The sequence below is a fragment of the Diabrotica virgifera genome, chromosome 6 (assembly GCF_917563875.1).
Source record: "Diabrotica virgifera virgifera chromosome 6, PGI_DIABVI_V3a".
NCBI classification, from domain to species: domain Eukaryota; kingdom Metazoa; phylum Arthropoda; class Insecta; order Coleoptera; family Chrysomelidae; genus Diabrotica; species Diabrotica virgifera.
Window position 1 is genome coordinate 146,638,644 of NC_065448.1, and position 16,905 is coordinate 146,655,548.

The window sequence follows — 16,905 nt, forward strand, 5'->3', positions numbered from 1 at the left end:
TTATGAAATCGGGCGAATCGTCAATCAATAACTAATTACTTATTTACACATGATTTACACCATAGTATAATTTACACCATAATAACAAATGGGAAAATTTTTTATTGTACAAAATAAAAATATTTTGAGGAAATAAATTCTACAAAATTGTGTGAGTTTAATACACTCCTACTATTTCCAATAATTCTTCTATTTTTAATGAAAGAGTGACGCTCGATTTCATAATAAAGTATTTTTTATTTATAATTGGCTTTGGCATAAACCAATTAGCGAGACTTATTTTTTATTTATAAAATATAAAAAGAGCATTTTTTTATGATCCAATAAATTAATTATTCAAATTCTCACACCCTACGATAAATGTTATTATGTTAGTAAAATTTGTGTGTTTCTGTTTAGTGCATTTTTTTATATGTATATTTTTTATTCTTTTTTGATGATATTTTTTGGTTCTTTTTTAATGCTTTATTTATGTAGTCTTTTGTTTAGTTTTATTTCCTTTTTTTTTCATTGTTTTTTTATTTGTTTATTATTTTACTTTTTTAACATATTTTTTAAAAATTTTAAAAATTTTTTATGTTAATTTTTTAGTGAACACAAAAAGATTTTTTACAAAAATATTTTGTATCGCAGAATTGCTTCCAATGGTGTTAGTGTTTTACAATTTCATATAATAAAGTTAAAGTCTACTTTAAATTTAAAGTTTCCTTTAACCCTTTCGCTGCGTAAAGCGCACATGCGCGCCCTCCTATTTCTTTGTAAAATGCGTATGGCGCACATGAGCGGCCTATGTATATGGTGATTTCCATATACATTTAAAATTGACTCAGTTTCAGGAGATCAAGGAAACTTTGTCCGCATTTTATTAAAGGTCACTTCTATTCATAGGTGGCGTCGCGGCTCGGTGAATCATGTGGTTAGGTTTGCAGAGCTATTCATAGGTGGCGTCGCAGATCAGTTACTCACATAGTTAGGTTTTCAAAGGTGTTGTCGTTTCAAACGGTTTAGTGTGATTATAAGTTTAATTATTTGTATAATAATGGCTGATTTAAATAAAGCTGGACCTTCAGGCGTAAAAAGACGTAAGACCGTGAAAGTGAGAAATGAAAAAAATCTGAGTGTTGAGGAATTGATGCAGTTTTTATATAATTCAGACTCAGATGAAGATTATGAAGACTCTGATGTAGATAACTGTAAGTAAATAAATGTAATAATAAACTTGTGGTCTGAAATTAATATTTTTAGTTGAAATTGAAAATGTTTCGGAAGACTCTTCTGGAAGTGATACTGAGGATGATGTACTACAGAACGAGTTAAATAATACCGTTGCAGATAATCCTGACGTACAGATTACAGACAATGAATGGACCGAAACAACTAGCGGTATGAAACAAATTCCATTTACAAAAAGAAGTGGATTGTTAGTCGATAGTCCTGGTGATAGTGCGTACGATTGGTTTAGGCTGTTGTTTGACGATGAACTTTTAAATATGATTGTCTTACAAACTAACAGTTATGCAGTTGAAGTTCTTTCTACCAGCAAAGGATGTGACCGTTCAAGGATTTCCCTATGGAAGGAATTAACAATATCGGAATTGCTAATATTTATTGGATTAACCTTCCATACAGGAACAATCCAATTGCCTAGCATACAAGACTACTGGAAGAAAAATAGATTATTTTCGACTTGTTTTTCTTCATACATGAGTAGAGACCGCTATTTGCTTATAATGCGATGCCTTCATTTTGCCGAAAATGTAAAAGAAAATGAACCAGTTCCAGTAGATCGACTATATAAGGTAAGACCCTTGCTAGATCATTTTAATAACAAAATGAAGACGGTATACTATCCAGGAAAGTATTTATCTCTAGACGAATCTATGATCTTGTGGAAAGGAAAACTGGTATTCAAGCAATATCTCCCTAAGAAACGACATAAGTATGGAGTAAAGCTTTATATGCTAACAGAAGCCGATTCAACAATTTTGGATATCCATATATATGCTGGTGCAGGTGATGCAACTGCTGGTAAGTCTCATACAGAAAGAGTGGTGCTACACCTAATGCGTAATTTTTTCGACCATGGACATTCGCTTCATATGGACAACTATTACAATAGTTATAACTTGGCCAAATTACTACTGGATAAAAATAGTTTTTGTACAGGCACTCTGAGAAAAGATAGGAAAGGCTGTCCAAAAAACGTCGTAGACGCAAAGTTAAAAAAAGGCCAGACCAAAAGTATGTACCTCAACAACGTAATGGTTGGAAAATGGCGAGACAAAAGAGATATCATTTACATTTCAACTGAATATAAAAATGAGATAGTAACCGTAAGAAATAGACGAGGGGATGAGAAAATTAAACCACTGCCAATCATTCAATATAATAAATATATGGGCGGAGTAGATCTTCAAGACCAAATGTCTTCTTATTATCCGCCGACACGCAAAACTTTACGTTGGTACAAAAAAATTGGCATACATCTGTTTCAGCTATATTTGCAAAATGCTCATAGATTGTATAATAAGTACCACGGAAATAACAAAATGTCATATTATAAGTTTCGATTGTCAATACTTGAAAAGTTATTACCAGAAAAATGTCAAGGAACAGCAGTTGTAACGGCAGAAGTAGCAGTTACTTCGGGTGTAAACCACACACCTTCAAAAATTGAGTTACATAATGAACGTGGTAAAACTCTTAGAAAAAAATGTCGGACATGCAATAAAAATAAGATACGTAAGGATACTATTTATCATTGTCAAGAATGTCCCGATAAACCTGGCCTCTGCTTAGGCAAATGTTTCAGAGAATATCATGTATCAATATAGAAAGACATTAGGAAAAAATTAATATTTTTTATACTTTTATTTTACATTATATGTTATTTGTTTATTTTACATCCTGTTTGAATGAATAAAATTTTAGTTTAGATCAAAAAAGTCGATTTAATTTACTAAATACAAAAATTTGTATCAAGCGCACAAGTGCGTCCTCCGCATTTTTAAAAGAAATTCCTTGAAAACTGCGTACAGCGCACATGTGCGTCTTGCAAAAATTCAGAAGAAAAATTATAATAATCCGTTTTAACATATGTACAAAAAACAATTGTTGAAAAAATATCGCATTTAGTGTTAAAAAACTACTGCCGCACTGGTCAGCGATATGTATTTATTTGACGCAGCGAAAGGGTTAACTATTTAAATTTAAAGTCCACTTTAAATTTAAAGTTTCCTTTAACTATTTAAATTTAAAGTCCACTTTAACTTTATTATGAAATCAAGCGCGTAAGTTTATTGAAACTGTTAATAGTGAGAAGTAGAAATTTTTGTATTGTATGTTTCTTACTCTGTATCTGTCAAAATGCATTTGAGTTAAGTAAAGATGGCCATGATACTATAGTATTTTTACTACAAAAGCGATATTACGTAGGTCAAAATTTTTGACGTAAGAGAACTGTCAAAACATTAGAATGTGACTTTTCATTATTGCCATGTTTATTATAAACATGGCAATAATGGAAAGTCACATTCTAATGCTTTGACAGTTCTCTTACGTCAAAAATTTTGACCTACGTAATATCGCTTTTGTAGTAAAAATACTACATATATAAATAACATAGAGTTATATATTAGCATAGAGAGAGTGTCATTCAGAGCGAAGTGGCGACACCATCTTTTTTATTTGGATTAGTGCTGTTTCACTCTTACGCATAGTAAAGCTGCTACAGTTGTCCTCCTCTTTCGTGCCTATATTCACACTGAATGTCATCAGGTTTGTTCCAACATGAACTTTTGGACGGTCCAGAAACCGTCACGAAACTACTTGTACCGCTTGTTGTGCGCATGTTCGTAACCGTATCGCCCAGTTATCGTCCGATGACGGTAATCCAATGATAAAAACCAAAGACGTATGCCGTAGATATATTAATATTATGTGACACATGACAGAAGCTCAAAACAAATGACAATCAATGAAAAACCCTATTGCCCAATTACTGAAATGGTCATCACGAAACCGTCACTAAAAGATCACAATTCTTGTTGGAACAGTGGGAAGGACGATCCGAGGACGATCATATTTTTGTTGGAACGGATTTTGTTTACTGCGCAGGAGCGTTAAGGCCCCGTCTCACCATCAAATAATTGACAGTTATTTGATCAAACTTAACAGTCAAACTTGACTAGTGACACAAACTATACATACTAACTGTCACTTTGTGTCACTAACTGTCAAGTTTGATCAAATAACTGTCAATTATTTGATGGTGAGACGGGGCCTTTACCGTTTCGTGACGGTTCTCGGTCGTGTTGGAACAAACCTATCATAGATATTCGATACAATGTGTTAGAAAGAGATGCAGCAAACCAGTCCATGAGATCTTGTCGTCAGGAAGCGCGGAAGGTAGGCACCCTCTATGTTAATATATACCTCTATGATAAATAAATTATAGGTTTGTTCCAACACGACCGAGAACCGTCACGAAACGGTAACGCTCCTGCGCAGTAAACAAAATCCGTTCCAACAAAAATATGATCGTCCTCGGATCGTCCTTCCCACTGTTCCAACAAGAATTGTGATCTTTTAGTGACGGTTTCGTGATGACCATTTCAGTAATTGGGCAATAGGGTTTTTCATTGATTGTCATTTGTTTCGAGCTTCCGTCATGTATCACATAAGGTTTGTTCCAACACGACCGAGAACCGTCACGAAACGGTAACGCTTCTGCGCAGTAAACAAAATCCGTTCCAACAAAAATATGATCGTCATCGGATCGTCCTTCCCACTGTTCCAACAAGAATTGTGATCTTTCGGTGACGGTTTCGTGATGATCATTTCAGTAATCGGGCAAATGCAAATGTGCTGGTTGGACTGACTTGCGCACTAGGATTTAATTCTTTAAAGTTTTTGAGCCTTTGATCGACTAAAAGCACACAAGCTGTCACCAACAAAAATGACAAATATATGATTACCGTCATGGGACGATAACTGGGCGATACAATTACGAACATGCGCACAACAAACGGTACAACTAGTTTCGTGACGGTTTCTGGACCGTCCAAAAGTTCATGTTGGAACAAACCTATAATATTAATATATCTACGCCATACGTCTTTGGTTTTTATCATTGGATTACCGTCATCGGACGATAACTGGGCGGTACGGTTACGAACATGCGCACAACAAGCGGTACAAGTAGTTCCGTGACGGTTTCTGGACCGTCCAAAAGTTCATGTTGGAACAAACCTTATGATTACCGTCATGGGACGATAACTGGGCGATACAATTACGAACATGCGCACAACAAACGGTACAAGTAGTTTTGTGACGGTTTCTGGACCGTCCAAAAGTTCATGTTGGAACAAACCTTATGTTATTTTTTGAAGATGGCTATGGTTGAGCGAACGAACTTTATTTTCCCAAATGTCAACAGTCAGTATTCTATGATAAACGTCAGACGCAAATGTCACGTCATTCATTCATACTTCACTTCATTTTTCATATTTCAGTTTTTTCACTTTCTACTGTAAGCTGTAAGCGCAACGCACGTCAAGCAAGAGTCAAGATACTGGGATTATTAGACCGGCGGAATCGAAATTAAATGCTTTTGGATAAGGTTCTAAAAAAACTTATTGTGCTTTGAAATTATTCATTTAAAAATGAATAAGCTAGAAGAAAAAATAATATCCGGTTTAAACAACATAGGGTCAGTTCAATAATTTAATGTATATACTTATGCGAGTTTAATGTGCATATTTTTTCAGATATAATGGACCTTTACTCACAAAACCTAATTTTCCGTTGGCTATAGAAAGTGGACCGAAAAGTTTAGAATATACAGAACTTGTAAATTTCCTTACAAATGAGATAAGAACTTTAGAGGATATAGATGAAGAAGTTAATGCTATTACTTCACCAGAAGATGCTGTAGCTTTTATCATGGAAGTCACATCATTCTTAAAAGAATTAAGTAATTAGTTTTAATGATAAGTATAGAAAGTTAAGATTAATCCGGTTATGTTTCAGATTGTCCTTATAAATCTCTTCTAGAGGGACATGTATCTGAAAGATTACAAAATGTATCTGATAGATTATTGCTGCTTGATTATCTGATGACAGAACTAATGGGGGCCCGTATTTTACAAGAAAAAAGACCTAGTAAAAAAATTGAACTCAAACTTGTAAGCACTTATTTTTTTTTTCCATATTGGTGGTTTTATTTAGTACTTTATGCAAATTCAGAACATACCAAACAATTTAATGTTTTGTCTACTTGTAGGATGTATCGACTGATTAATCTCATGTGAATCTTAAACATTAAATATAATCATCAGATCAGTCTTTTAAATTGCCTAGCGATTATATTCGTTGTTCTATTCAGAATTGTTATTTGATCTCTATCTAAATTATAAGTTGGAGAGAGCCTACAGTCCAAAATTTGACAATTGGAGAGGTATCTTTTTTCATAAAAGATACCTCACTTTTTTTCAAAAGATTTTCACTTTATTTATATTTAGTGAAAACTTTATATTTAGTGATTTTTCAGTCTGTGATATCCTTGATATTATATTCTTAAAATAATATTGCATGTACCCACATTATGTAATCTTGTACAACTATTTAGTCTCTATGCACATTGACATGTTGACTGCCATATGCCTTTCTCAAAATGTTTTATGGGGCGCCACACCACAAAAGTTGTTTTTTTGGGGGGCATGTCAGACTGATAGACTGACGAAAAATTTTAAGGGACATGTCTACCATATATAACTGACACACTTTTGAATATCCTCTTATCACTCAAAATTACGTGACAGTATATGGCTTTTTATATTCGATTTTGTAGTTGTGACACCCAGTGAAACTTCATTAAAAATTTGGTTGCGCTCCGAGAAAAATATTTTTTTCTTGGATTTTTTAACATGTATATTTTTGAGTACTTTCCCACAACCTGAAATAATTTTTGTAATGTAATGTAAGTGAGCTTACAGCTACGTAAGGACTCATAAAACTGAACATAGAGACATGTACGAACAAAAAAGAAAGGAAAGCAACAAAGTAATAAGACAACATAGAAAATTCATGGAAAGTCAGTTGGAGGAAATTGAGGCTGAAAGTAAGACTCAGAACACCAAGAAATTCTACACAAAAATCAGAGAACAGAACAGAGGTTTCAAACCAAAAGTAAATGGAGTTAAAAATAAACAAGGGCAAATAGTAACACAAGATCAACCATATATGGAAGTCTGGATGGAACACTTCAAGGAGTTACTGGCAGAAAATCAAACAGAAGAGATTACAGAAATGGAGGAAGAGTGGGAAAATAATGGAACGAATGAGCCAACACTTGAAGAAGTAATCGAAATAATTAAAAATAACAAAAACGGAAGAGCACCTGGGAAAGATAACATAAACAGCTAACTCATAAAACTAGGAGGGAAACCGTTGCATAGGGAAATACACAAACTGATAGTAAACATCTGGAAAGAAGAAAAAATGCCAAAAGAATGGCAAACAGGCTAAATAATAACGATACATAAAAAAGGAAACCAACAAGAATGTCTAAACTACAGGGGAATAACATTACTGAGTACAGTATATAAGGTATTGTCAACCATAATACAAAGAAGATTACAGGAAGCAGCGGACAATAAGATATGTAGGTCAATATCAATGTGGATTCAGGAAAGGAAAATCCACAATAGATGCGATATACATACTAAAACAAATAATGGAGAAGGCGGACAAAGCTAACATAAACCTAGAAATACTTTTCGTAGATTTTAGACAAGCTTTTGATTCCATCAAACTAAACCAACTATTGGAAATATTAAAAACGCTACAGGTACCGCTTAAATTAAGAAAACTTATAAAAATGACGATGAGCCATACCAGGGCGAGTGTAAAAACGCAAATAGGGGAAACAGAGGAGTTCGAAACAAATAAAGGAGTGAGGCAGGGTGATAGTTTATCCACAACACTATTCAACATGGCAATAGAATATATTAACAGAAAAATGAACAAAGGTACACTCAGAAATAGATGAGGTCAAATTGTAGCATATGCCGATGACGTTGTGATAATGGCAAAGAGAAGAGATATATTAACGCAAATGGTAGAGGAACTCATTCAAGAAGGAAAAACAGTGGGTCTGAGTATTAACGAAAACAAAACAAAAATGATAAGATTAGGAAAAAATCCTACTAATAGAGAGGTCAAAGTGGGAAGATACAAATTTGAAGAAGTAAGTAAATATAAGTACCTAGGAGTCATGCTGTCAAGTGATGGAACAAGAGAAAACGAAATAAAAGAGAAAACATTGGCAATAAATAGAGCATTCCAAGCCAACAAAAAAATGATAAAAAGTAAAATATTAACAAAAACAACTAAATTAAGGCTCTATGAAACATTAATTAGACCGACATTAATGTATGGAGCAGAAGTGATGACAATGACCAAGACAGATGAAGAAAATTTGAGAAGAACTGAGAGAAAAATAATTCGGGCAATATTAGGACCAATACAAACAGCAGAGGGTGAATACAGGAGTCGAAGAAATAACGAAATAAATGAGGAATTGAAGGGGCAAGATATAGTCAGGAGAATAAAGAGACAAAGACTGAGATGGCTTGGGCATGTATGGAGAGCAGGAGAAGAAGCGATAATAAACATAGTGACAAAGTGGTCCCTGGCCGGAAGGAGACGAAGAGGAAGACCGAGGTCCAAATGGCTGGAAGAGGTGAAGCGAGATTTAGAGGGCATGGGAATTAGAAATGCAGAAGAAAAAGCAAGAGACAGAAGAAGCTGGAACCGGATATGTAATGCAGTTTAAAAAAGAGAAGAATGGAGGACTAATCCACCTCAAAAACATGGATCTAGAGAGCCTGTAAAGGCGGCGCTACCCCCACGGGGATGTTTTAGTCACTATATATATATATATATATATATATATATATATATATATATATATATATATATATATATATATATAAAACGTCCAAGGAGTAATTGGGTTACTAGTAAATAAAAAAGTACTGAGATAACAGCTGGGAAAACCCTGGTACTGAGGAAGCAATGAAAGACTGGTGCTTCAAAGTGAGTGCCTTTTATTTTGGTCAAGCTTTCGCCTATTGTTTTTAGGCTTCTTCAGGACTTGCTACAAAGAAGAACATTCTTTACAAATATGCTTAAAGATAGAACAAGCAATTCTTACCGAAATATCTGTATTACTTATGTATACACAAAAAAGGCAAGGTAAAAGATGTATTCTTATTTTCACTGAGCACTAGTGCACCTATTTCGGTAAGAATTGCTTGTTCTATCTTTAAGCATATTTGTAAAGAATGTTCTTCTTTGTAGCAAGTCCTGAAGAAGCCTAAAAACAATAGGCGAAAGCTTGACCAAAATAAAAGGCACTCACTTTGAAGCACCAGTCTTTCATTGCTTCCTCAGTACCAGGGTTTTCCCAGCTGTTATCTCAGTACATATATATATATATATATATATATATATATATATATATATATATATATATATATATATATAATTGGGTAACCAGCTGAATATGGACAAAGTGTACTCTTTTTACTTATTCCAATATATTTCGCCCATTTTCATGGGCATCATCAGGGAAAGCTACAATGTTGGTTATTAGGTAGGTACATAAGATGAATTAGCAGTATACTTACTAAGTGAGAATTGTTGTCACGATGTTTTAAAAGAAGCAAATATAAATAAAATGATAAAAAAATAAAATACAGAAATAACATATCACAAAAGTCCATAATTTAAAATATACATGATGATAGATAAAATTTATATATTGACACAATGAATTGAAAACAAGGTCTGACATTATTTATTTACTTTTATGTTAATTGTCAGTCAAATTTTTTTTGGTCATTATCCTATTAAGTTAAACAGTTAAAATAGGTTATCAGCAATCAATATTATTAATTATTTAAGTGAGAGATATTAGCTAAACCTGTTAAATTTTGATTATTTTTATTTTTGTCTAAGAATAGTAAATAAGAGTATATTTCACTCAGGTGATTAATGTCTGATTTTTTGTTGATGCAATTATCACATTGTGCTATAAAAGCCATCTCCAAAAAGATTCTTTTAGTATAATTTTTTTCTATATCTAAAATTTTAAATGAATTATAGTCCATGGTATGGTTATTGTCATTTACATGTGTAGCAAGAGTGCATCTTTCTGGATATAGTCTACTGTAATAAGTAAAAAGAGTACACTTTGTCCATATTCAGCTGGTTACCCAATTATTTTCTCCTCCTTAAACAATTTAAATTGAGTCAGCTATTATTAAACCAAGTTTTTTTTTTTTTTTTTTTTTTTTTTTTTTTTATATATATATATATATAATGTAAGTGAGCACATGTTCCACATCAGCGACATCAGTTTAGATTCGTTTATTCATGTCAATAACACAAGTGTTTAACACATGTCAAATAAAATTACACAAAGATTTGGACGCAATACAAATTAAAAAGATGCACAATACGACTAAGAGTATTAATAACATTAAATACTAACATTAAAATCACATTAAATTTGATTACATTAACAATGGACATTGCTTAAAGTCATAAAATCCTAAAATTTAAATGCAAGAAATTCCTCATTACTATAAAAAACATTTTCTAACAAAATATCTTTAATTGTACTCTTAAATTGATTTAATGGAAGACACTTTAAACTATCTGGAAGTTTGTTGAAAAATTTAATAGCCCAGTATCCTGGCCCAGTTTGACACCTCCTCAATGTTTGTCCACATCAGACCTGGAGAGGCAAACCAAATGTCGCTGACGAGCAGTGGCGGTTTCACCATAAGTGCACATGTGCACGTGAACCCCCAAAATTATTTTCAGAGAAACATTCATATGTAAAATCTATCATTCTATAAAAAACATGTTAATCTAACTATACAGTAATTTAAATCAAAAACCACAGATCCAAGGAATTTATAAGTAATAAGTAATATTTAATTATTTTTATTCTGTTTCGACGAGGAAACTTCACGAATGCAAGGCTTTAGACAGAACGTCTCGATCACCGCTCTCACGAGGCCTGCTATCCCCATGACTTTATCATAAGCAAAGTACAACTCACCACACACCCCGCTTCCTGCTATAGCCCACAAGTTTAGATGGCCACAAGAGCACAAATCGACTGTGATCTTATGGAATTTTTAACGTGCACAATGCATATAATGAACATTTTTAAATTTTGCTTTTGTGAAGTTCGAATTTCGGAACAATATTAAGCATGAAGGGATTTGTGGATGTGAATATTAGCATGGAATATTTAACATTAATTAAATTTTCTTCTTTATATTTAGAAGAAAAATTACCAAATTTCTTAATTACGAATATACCTACCAAAGTGCAAAGGTCATTCAAATGATCATTTTTTAACATGGAGATTTATGAAAAAACTTACTGATTGTGTAGGTGCTACTATCAATACTTTTTACCGCTTTCCATGTTTCCTATATATTTGGAGAAGAGGAATCATAAAGAACAAAATAGAAGATCCGATTTTAACTATCCAAGGAGAGTCCACTTAAGTGAATTTTTGATTGAAAATAATTTACAAGATGATTTTTCTGAAATAGTTTGAATTCTTCAATTACTTGTTACAATGTCAGTCAACTGCAGAAACAGAACCGATGTTTCTCTGCATTGAAACTTATCAAAACCAAAACTTTCCTTAGAATGGCTATGGGCTAGGATCGACTAACAGTACTCACAATGTTTTCAAAACAAAAATGATTAAGGAAATTTCAAATTTTACTGAACTGGTTATTGCAGAATTTATCTAAAAAAAAATAACAGGCGACTTGACTTTCGTTACAAAACTTGCTTGTAACTTTTAAACACTAAATTATAATTTTAAGTAAATAAAATACATTATTTATTGTAATTTTTTAAAAATGTCCTTTGATTTTTACAGTTTGACGACACTCTAAAAATTTTACCTAGGGAAAAAGGGCCTCAAGGGCTTTTTATCTCTTAATATTATGTGTGCACCCCAATACTTTACACCAGGCGCCGCCACTGCTGATGAGTGACATACACATCGAATGTGTTCACACCTTGGCTGCGTTTAGAGATATTTCTAAACTTATATTGAGTGTGTTACGAGGTATATATGTCCAGTAGTGACCCTTGGCCACAGTGTGTTACGACACAGTTGACCCAGCCAACTGTTAGTGTAATATGAGGTCTATTTGCCACCTAATGTAACCAATGTGTTCCATGGAAAGTGGCCTTCCATGAACTCTATTAGGAAATGGCTGTGGCCCTTTACTGAAATAACAGTTTCACTTATATATGCTCAACATGGCCTACAGCAAAAAATGTATGTCAGTCAATTTTGGGTGACGTGGCAGGCAATGAGTTACACTAACAAGATATTTTGTGGATAAACATATTCTATATATAGGGTTACCATAATTTATTAAGGCCAAATCCGGACAGGGGTAGTCCAAGGAAAAAAATATATCCTTGCCCTTGCCTTTTGACACCCCCAAAGTTAGTATTGGTATTATCAGCACAAAGGCAAATTACTTTTGAATCAATAGAGTACTTTTTAATACATTTTAAAACATGTTCTACTAAAAAAGATCAGATGTTTCATCCGGAAGTTCATCAAAAAATAAAAGTTTCACGTTGACACCTTTATTTTGCTTAAAATTACGAACACATACCGGAGTCAGTTTGATTTCGTTTCTGTTTGAACTATCAATATTGTAACCGTAATAAAATTTGCATCTTTGAGATCTTCGAGTAATTTGTTAAATAGGTATGTTTTTTTAAATATTTTTTAGTAATGAAAAAAATCCGAACATTTCTCATCCGGATATGCCTTTCAAATCCAGACTGTCCGGACGAAATCCGGACGTATGGTAACCCTATCTATATATCATATAGGTAAGGAGTATTGGAGAACTGTTTAGTAGTTTCTAATGTAGATTAATATCTACAAAAAGTTTTTTTGTAATAGCAATCAAATTTCTAAAGAATTTGACATTGATTTTAATTTTAAGAAATGTGGATTCATCAATAATTTTTCACTTTAGCTCTGAAACACTTACTGGTTTAGTTTTATAAATTTTACTTTTTAAGTTTCCCCAATAAAAATAATGTTTAGGATCGCATAGAAATCGCATGAATAAGAAGGCCATTCAATACTACATAATATGTATGACACCCAACGTCTCTGAAAGCATATCTCATTAACATTGGCTCCAAACTTGTTTTTCAGAGCAGGTACAATTTTATTTCTAAGTAGCATTTCACAATTATCGCTTGTTAAATTACCTTCTTATGAAAAACATATTTTATTAAAGAAATTCTCGCCAGTTACAATTTTATACATTATTACCTCACTAAACCTTAATATATGTCGTAGTTATCTTCATTTAATTCTTCGGTAGAGGATCCGATATAAGGTCGAACTTCATCTAGCTGTTTATCGAATAAAAATTATTGGATATGTAATTTAGCATGTTAATTACAAAAAATAAGAGGTGCCCGTCCTATTTTTGTTTTAACTCTAGGTAATTTTAAAAATGACTTTTTTTATAAAAAAAAATTTCGACCCGGGCAAATATTATTTCAGATTTTTTTAATCATTTTAAACAAAAAAGGTCGTTTGTAATTTTTCTCTAAAATTTATTGTTTTCGAGTTATAAACAATTTAAAACTGAAAAAAGAACGAAAGATGACGATTTTCAATGCTCAAAAACACAACTAAAAAATATCATTTTTGTAATCATTAAATACCTAAATTAAGTTCAAACATTCTTCTATCAGGTCTTGATAAGAATTTTAGCCGTGCTTTATTCTAAAACATATTTTTTTAAATTGTGAATGAGGGTTTCTTATGGGAAGGCGGGCATTAACAACTAAAAAACAATGTTCAAAAATGAAATAAGTCCAAAATACTTAACCAAGAACTGATAGAATAAGAATTTGATGAACTTGAATTTAGGTTCCCCGTAATTTCAAAAATGATATTTTTTACTTATGCTTTTGAGCCTTGAAAATCGTCATCTTTCGATAATTTTTCAGTTTTAAATTGTTTATAACTCGAAAATGATCAACTTTAGAGAAAATTACAACAGACTTTTTTGTTTAGAATGATCCAAAAAATCTGAAAAAATATCTGTCCGGGTCGAAATTTTTTTTATTTTATAAAAAAGTCATTTTTTAATTATTAATTACAGTTAGAACAACAATAGATCGGACACCCCGTATTTTTTTTGTAATTGTTAACACGTTTGGTGCCCATCTTGAACAAGCGCTACTTGGCTGATACCACGTACTTAAGTTATTCATTTAGTAACACAGTACTACTGACGCCAGTTATAAATATTTGTGCCAGCTCTGCATGAGGATGCATGTGGATCTCAAATGAAACTCTGCATTAAATCTAAAGTTTTATTATAATTTATAACAGTTTTTGGAAGATTTTTTATTTAAAACCAACTCTATTGTACAGGTTTTTAAAATATAAATCAACTGTCAGCTTAATTAATAATAAAATTTATTTTATAAAACTTTTCAATAAATGTCAAACTATTGCTAGTTTTATGAATTAGTGTTAACTTAGTTGATACATATTCTATATTTATTTTTTTGTTTATTTATTGACGGGAAAACCCCTTTACATGTAAAGAGAAAATTACAGTTAAGTTCTGTTTGGTTTGAAAATTACCGCCCTATTGTTTATAACTTCGTCGCAAATTCCCGTCAACTTTGACCGGTTGTATCTCAGGAACCACTCATGGCATTTAAACTTTTTTTCTTTTAAAAGAAGCGTCCTGCCGTTCTATTTCTAATGCCGTTTTTTTTTTAATTTAATTTAATCTAATAGTTGCCGAGATATTCTATTTGTTTATAAGCCAAAAATACCAACAACTAAATCATATAGAACTGGAAATTATGACTCCTTATAATAAAATTGCAAATTTAGGAAAAAACATCATTATATCATGGATAAAGGGACACGCGGGCATTAGGGGTAACGAATAGTAGACAGGCTAGCCAAATCCGCCCTAGAAATAGGCGAAGAACCTCCCTTGAACTTATTACCCATTTCGGATATTGATATTAGTAAACGACATCAAAAAGAAAGCTGGCAAACGTATTATCGAAACACGAGAACTGGAAGTAATTACAAACAAATGCAGCCTGAAATTCCCATAAAAAGATGGTTTCATTCTGTATCAAATCGCCATTTCATAAGAGTTATAAATAGATTGAGATGTAATCACGCTCTACTCCCCTTCATATGTTCAGTTTGGGTCTCACAGTCACCTAACTGTGAGTGTGGAAAAGAAGGTGATCTACTACATATTCTCCTCGAATGTTCCCATCAATCAGTAAATAAATATAAACACATTTTATGATAATCTTAATATTTTAAAAATTCCACTTCCTGTCTACCTGAACAATTTGATTTTTTCTGAAGATATTAATACATTTTAAAAAACAATTTACGAACATAACAAAAACTGTAAATATAAATTGTACCAATATAATTAACCGTGTATTTAAGTAATTTTGTTAAAACAAAACAGGCATGTTTGTTAAAACAAATCAAACATGTTTGTTTTGTTGTTATTTTTAACCCTGTAGATTTAAGTAATTATTGTATATTATAATTGAAAAAAAAGAACAAGAAAAAAAGGAAATAAAAAAGAAAAAAAAACTAAGATGTAAACCTCCGAGATGTTGAATCGGGTTTATGTCTTAGCGTAGTAAAAAAAATAATTAAAAAAAGAAAAAAAAAAACAAATTAAAAATATAATAAAAAAATATACAAAAAAAATAAATATATACAAAAAAATATTTACATCCAAAACAGTGTTTTTTTTTTTAGATAGTAGTATGTTAGTTTGTTATGTACATAATATATTTAGAGTTAGAAATACAGAAAAAAATCCTCTGATTGAAAAAAAATTGTTTGTTTTTAAAATAAAATGTCTGGCTCAGCCAAGGCCATCAAATTCACACAAAAATAAGCAAAAAAATTATTTATAATTTTAAAACATTTCTGAGGCCGCCCAAATAGTCCAATTTAAATTCTGTAAAATATGTTAAATAGGTATAGTGCCTTTTTATACGAAAATCATAGTTATTTTGATTTATCCTAATTTAATATTGTTATTATTGCCACCGTAAATTGTTAATTAACAATTTAATTGTTGCTAAACTATTTGTCCAGTTTCCACCGGCTTCTGGAAATATAATCTACACCAAAAAAGCTTTTGTCACCAAGCTATTTAATTATTGATAAATAATTACTTACCTAAAATTTTAGTTGAAAATAAAAGATTTTGTTGGGAAAACCCGGATTTTCCAAAGAGAATTTCCGTCGAAGCAAATTAGAAAAAATGTCTCTATGCAGAATTAAATTATGGTGAATTTTTATTTGGGTGTTTTTGGTGTAAAATTAAAATCTTCAGAGTTACCTAGCGATAATTGAAAAAAAAAACACTATTTCGGTGCACTAATTTGTTTATAATAACAATAGCACACTATTTGTGGTTATATTATTAATTTACACAGTTATAAGATTCGATTCCAACAATAAAATTGCGAGTAAATAACTTTTCCCAAAAATGGCCCATGCTCCGATAATCTGCCCAGACTATTACTTATTGTTTCGTTGTTGGTTTACTCTTAATAGTGGCTATGGACAAGTGTGCTTGGTTGTATAGTAATTTTCAGCCACATCTAGTCCGTCAAAATGTAACTAACTTCTCAAAAAAATTATTACTAAATTGAATAATGGGCAGTTGTGCCTGAGATTAGCGAACGGACTAGGATTAAATTTTAATACAAAATACACCGTTTAAAAACACAAATACA

General features: G+C 31.9%; 2 protein-coding genes across 3 annotated transcripts in view; both read left to right on the forward strand.

Moving 5' to 3' along the window:
* The first annotated feature begins 711 nt into the window (after positions 1-711).
* On the forward strand, positions 712-3,130 carry LOC126886921 (piggyBac transposable element-derived protein 4-like). Its single transcript, XM_050654082.1, has 2 exons — positions 712-1,193; positions 1,246-3,130. Exons 1-2 carry the CDS (start codon positions 1,040-1,042, stop codon positions 2,832-2,834), a joined length of 1,743 nt encoding a protein of 580 aa, XP_050510039.1. The 5' UTR covers positions 712-1,039; the 3' UTR covers positions 2,835-3,130.
* A 2,345-nt stretch (positions 3,131-5,475) lies between these two features.
* LOC126886922 (protein FAM98B) overlaps positions 5,476-16,905 on the forward strand; it is a 78,447-nt gene continuing 67,017 nt past the window's right edge. For both annotated transcript variants that reach the window (XM_050654083.1, XM_050654084.1), the window contains exons 1-3: positions 5,476-5,710; positions 5,769-5,974; positions 6,031-6,185. In XM_050654083.1, the coding sequence (XP_050510040.1) occupies positions 5,664-5,710; positions 5,769-5,974; positions 6,031-6,185 (408 nt within the window). In that variant the 5' untranslated portion in view covers positions 5,476-5,663. The remainder of the gene's footprint in view (positions 5,711-5,768; positions 5,975-6,030; positions 6,186-16,905) is intronic.

Excerpts from the sequence above, each read along its gene's own strand:
- LOC126886921 (XM_050654082.1), top strand. The coding sequence starts at position 1,040 with ATGGCTGATTTAAATAAAGCTGGACCTTCAGGCGTAAAAAGACGTAAG. Across the intron at positions 1,194-1,245 it reads AGACTCTGATGTAGATAACT|TTGAAATTGAAAATGTTTCG; the intron begins GTAAGTAAATAA and ends TAATATTTTTAG.